The sequence below is a fragment of the Phasianus colchicus genome, chromosome 10 (genome assembly GCF_987193195.1).
Source record: "Phasianus colchicus chromosome 10, bPhaCol1.hap1.1, whole genome shotgun sequence".
NCBI lineage: Eukaryota > Metazoa > Chordata > Aves > Galliformes > Phasianidae > Phasianus > Phasianus colchicus.
The window spans coordinates 17,508,040-17,511,427 of NC_143445.1; the positions used below are offsets into that span (position 1 = coordinate 17,508,040).

The window sequence follows — 3,388 nt, forward strand, 5'->3', positions numbered from 1 at the left end:
CACAGGTACACTTGCACTTCTACACATACAGGAGTCTAAATGGAAGAAACATTCCTGTAAAGTATCATTCTCACAAGTGTAGGTATTGAATAGGTATTTTTATTTCAAAACAGAGGCAAAAACAGAAAAATCTGCTTAATAAACATAAAAACATGCACAATCTCCTGTAAATATTGAGACAGCTTTACTTATGTAGAATGTAGAAAAGCTCCTAAAGTAAAACCATACTAATTTAGAGCTAAAGGAAGTCTCAGTATAGCATACTGATTTTCTACATATGTAAGTAAAGTAAAAGCAATTACCCATTTTGTATCAGGCAGGTGTGTAAAGTTAGCACCAGAAAGTGTTCAGCCTGTAATTACTGACTCAGGATCCTGGCCCAGGAAAGCATTACATCTGATCCAGATGTTTATTTTTCTTGACATGTATTAGTGAACATTGAGTGCCTACTACAAGTCTTGAAGAGTGAATACTATTTCATGTTTCGTGCTATTCTCCTACAATGGTTTGTCTTCATTTCCCCCAGGGCTTGTTCCAATTGCTGAATTAGGTGGAGGAGGGTAGAAGGGTCAGTTTGTAACACTTGGGTAGTTAGATCTTCGTTCTCGTTAAGATGTAGCTTTATAGTCACCGCAGGCTTAATTTGCTGCCTCAGACTTCTGCTTGCAAGCTGCATGAGGGTTTAAAGGAAATTAAAATAGAGAAACAAGCAACAACAAAAAAGGGAAGATAGTTGGGAACTTTTACATCAACAGTTCACAAAAGGTTCGCAGGACCTGCGTGCAGGCCTGTTTAAAGAAATAAACAAATCATTTTCATTGACATTAAACACAGTCTATTAATTATTTTTATCATTAGACAATACACATCCATTTTAATTAATGCATTCAAAACATTTATGAAAATTAGCTGAAAATAAAGACCTGAATATATTTAGTATATGCTAACTTTGTAAAGCACTGATAGAGCTATGAATTCATTTGTCATAAAGCAACAAATACTTTGCACCATTACATATCATGTTCATCTTACAACTAGTTCAGTACAATAACAAAATGAAAATGCTGCTATTTGTATTACTCTAAAATAATATAAACTCATATCTTTATAGTTGCTTGTGTTATTAAAAAATATAATGCAAAATACAGAGTACCGATAAAAAAAACAGAGGTTACCTGCACATCTAGTCTCCACTCAAGGCTATGATAGCTGGGAAGCTTTGGTGCCAGCTCACCAAGAATGCTTCTGATCTCCTTCCTGTTATCAAGGTAAAGCTGAAGCAATAATTTGTTCAATTCATCTGAGAATCCCAAAACATGAATGGAATCTTGGAAGTCCATTTCAGAAATCTGGAAATTAACAAGTAGGCCTTACTACAGAGCTATGCAATAATCATTATTTCTTTCTCAACAATAGAACTGTAAGTAAGCACCATACATATTGTGCAGTGCAGTTACTTTAATGCAGGAATACAGAGATGAGTCTACAGCTTGAAGAAGACAAATAAATAGCACATTTTTATGTATTTGAGAACAAAACGCAACAGAAAAAACGCATCTGAGGTTTGCAATAATTAAGTACATTTCTAGAAAATTAACTTAGCAACAGTATGTAGTATTGATACTGAAGTTACAGATACTCTGAAATGGACTGAATATCTTCTACCTATAAGAAGGCACCAGGTGCAACTTTAAAGCCCCATATCAACACAAAATAGCTGTTCAAAGTCAATCCTCTCAGGTCAATGACTGTGCTAAGCTGGAGGAGCTCAGTTCATCACTGCTGAAGCAGCAGTTTATTCTACAGAGTCATGCATTACAGTGCATACATACAGTAAGAATTCTGTGATTAACTATGCTTTACCATAACAGCACTGCAATTTATCTGTCGGTCAAGGCACCTTAGTTCAAGGCAACATACTACACTAATTCATTTTCCTCTCTACCTGCTCTTTAGAACAACATCTGCTTAACTTAGAACTACTTGTCTACAGATCCCTTTTCTCTATCTCTGGTGTACAAACAGTCTGCCTATCAATAAGAAGTCTATCTAACGGAGTTATTATCTGGCTATAATTCCCTTACCATCTGCTCGTGCTCACCCTGAATTTCCGATGTCAGCATTTGAAAAATCTCTCTAGCAACACAGGGGGAATACTTACTCTGGGTTAGCACAACATGCAGAAAAAGCAGCTCTGCTGAAGTCATGTTATTTGGACAGAGCTTAATCCTGAAGCACTCTTCCTTATACAGGCTGAAGTGTTGGGTGTTTTTGTGATGTGCTATCAGTGTTATGCTTTGGTATCAGGGATGCTGCATACAAATCCTAAGCTTATCCACGCTGAAGCGGTGTTTTAATAAGAATACAGCAAGATACACCTCTTTCATTTTAATAAATAAAAATCCATCTTATCTTTCCTTTGTCATCAGTGTTTTCATAACTCCTATTGCTCAGCAGACATCTCTGAATTCACCATGTAAGGTGTTCTCACCATGAGCTTGGAGCTTTCTGTAAGAAGGTACATCAGTCCCTCCACCCCGTGCTGCACGGTGTCAACGCCAGCGTTGAGTTTTCCTTTAAAGAAAGCAAAGCTCCTTTTAGGCCCTTGCAAAGCTGCCAACCGTAACACACAGCTGTGTATTTACTCAAAGCTGGAAGAGTACGCATAGAAAAAAAGTATAGAAGAGAGAAAAACACGCATAGAAAAATACGCGTAGAAGATCGAACGCCTTGCAAACAGCAATGAGAGCGACCCAAAGGCGAGCTGAAGGGCCCAAGAAATAAATCAACGCAGACCCAGACGGTTACAGTAAGGCGCCCGGGTCACAGCACGCTGCGCAGCGCGGTCTGCGAGCACAGCCCGACCACGGCTCCCTGCTCCGACGCTCCCCATCGCCCTCCGCGCGTCCCGCAGCCCCGCGGACGTGCTAACGGCGCGGCAGTGCCCCACCCCGCCCCTTACTGGCAGCCGTTTCGCAGGCTTTGGGTGCCGCGCCGCGCCGCAGCAGCTCCACCGCCAGGTGCCCCAGCTCTGCGACGGCTGAAACGAGAGGAAGCGATTCACGCTGTAAGGTCGGGTCGGCCCAGCCACCAACTGCCGCTGCCGCTCCCGTCCCACCCGCCGCCGCCGCGCGGCCCCCGGACGGGAGCCGGCGAAGGTCAGCAGAAGCCCCACCGCCAGACCTGCGCCGCCCACCCGGGGCAGGCAGCCCAGGTGCGCCTTCTGCTCCTCCGACAACACCAGCAGCATCGCCGCTCCCGGGGACAGGAAGGGGCGGGGCGGGGAGGCGGGCGGGCCGGAAGGGCGCGGCGTCCCGCCCACGGCTCAGGGCCCGCCCGCCCCGCCCAGCTGCGTCACGCGCCCGTGCCTGAGTGACGTCCGGCCGGA

At 43.9% G+C, this 3,388-nt stretch overlaps 1 protein-coding gene across 1 annotated transcript; it reads right to left on the bottom strand.

Annotated features, from left to right (window-relative positions):
• Positions 1 to 79: 79 nt before the first annotated feature.
• On the bottom strand, positions 80 to 3,313 carry COMMD2 (COMM domain containing 2). The gene is made up of 5 exons (XM_031603615.2): positions 3,184 to 3,313; positions 2,963 to 3,040; positions 2,492 to 2,574; positions 1,176 to 1,349; positions 80 to 670 (listed from the first exon to the last, which is right to left on the bottom strand). Exons 1-5 carry the CDS (start codon positions 3,248 to 3,250, stop codon positions 473 to 475), a joined length of 600 nt encoding a protein of 199 aa, XP_031459475.2. The 5' UTR covers positions 3,251 to 3,313; the 3' UTR covers positions 80 to 472.
• Between the last annotated feature and the right edge of the window lie 75 nt (positions 3,314 to 3,388).

Coding starts and splice junctions, on each gene's coding strand:
- COMMD2 (XM_031603615.2), bottom strand. CDS start 3,250: ATGCTGCTGGTGTTGTCGGAGGAGCAGAAGGCGCACCTGGGCTGCCTG. Junction 3,041..3,183: donor GCCCCGGGTGGGCGGCGCAG/GTCTGGCGGTGG, acceptor CTCTCGTTTCAG/CCGTCGCAGAGCTGGGGCAC. Junction 2,575..2,962: donor AGCCTGCGAAACGGCTGCCA/GTAAGGGGCGGG, acceptor CTTTCTTTAAAG/GAAAACTCAACGCTGGCGTT.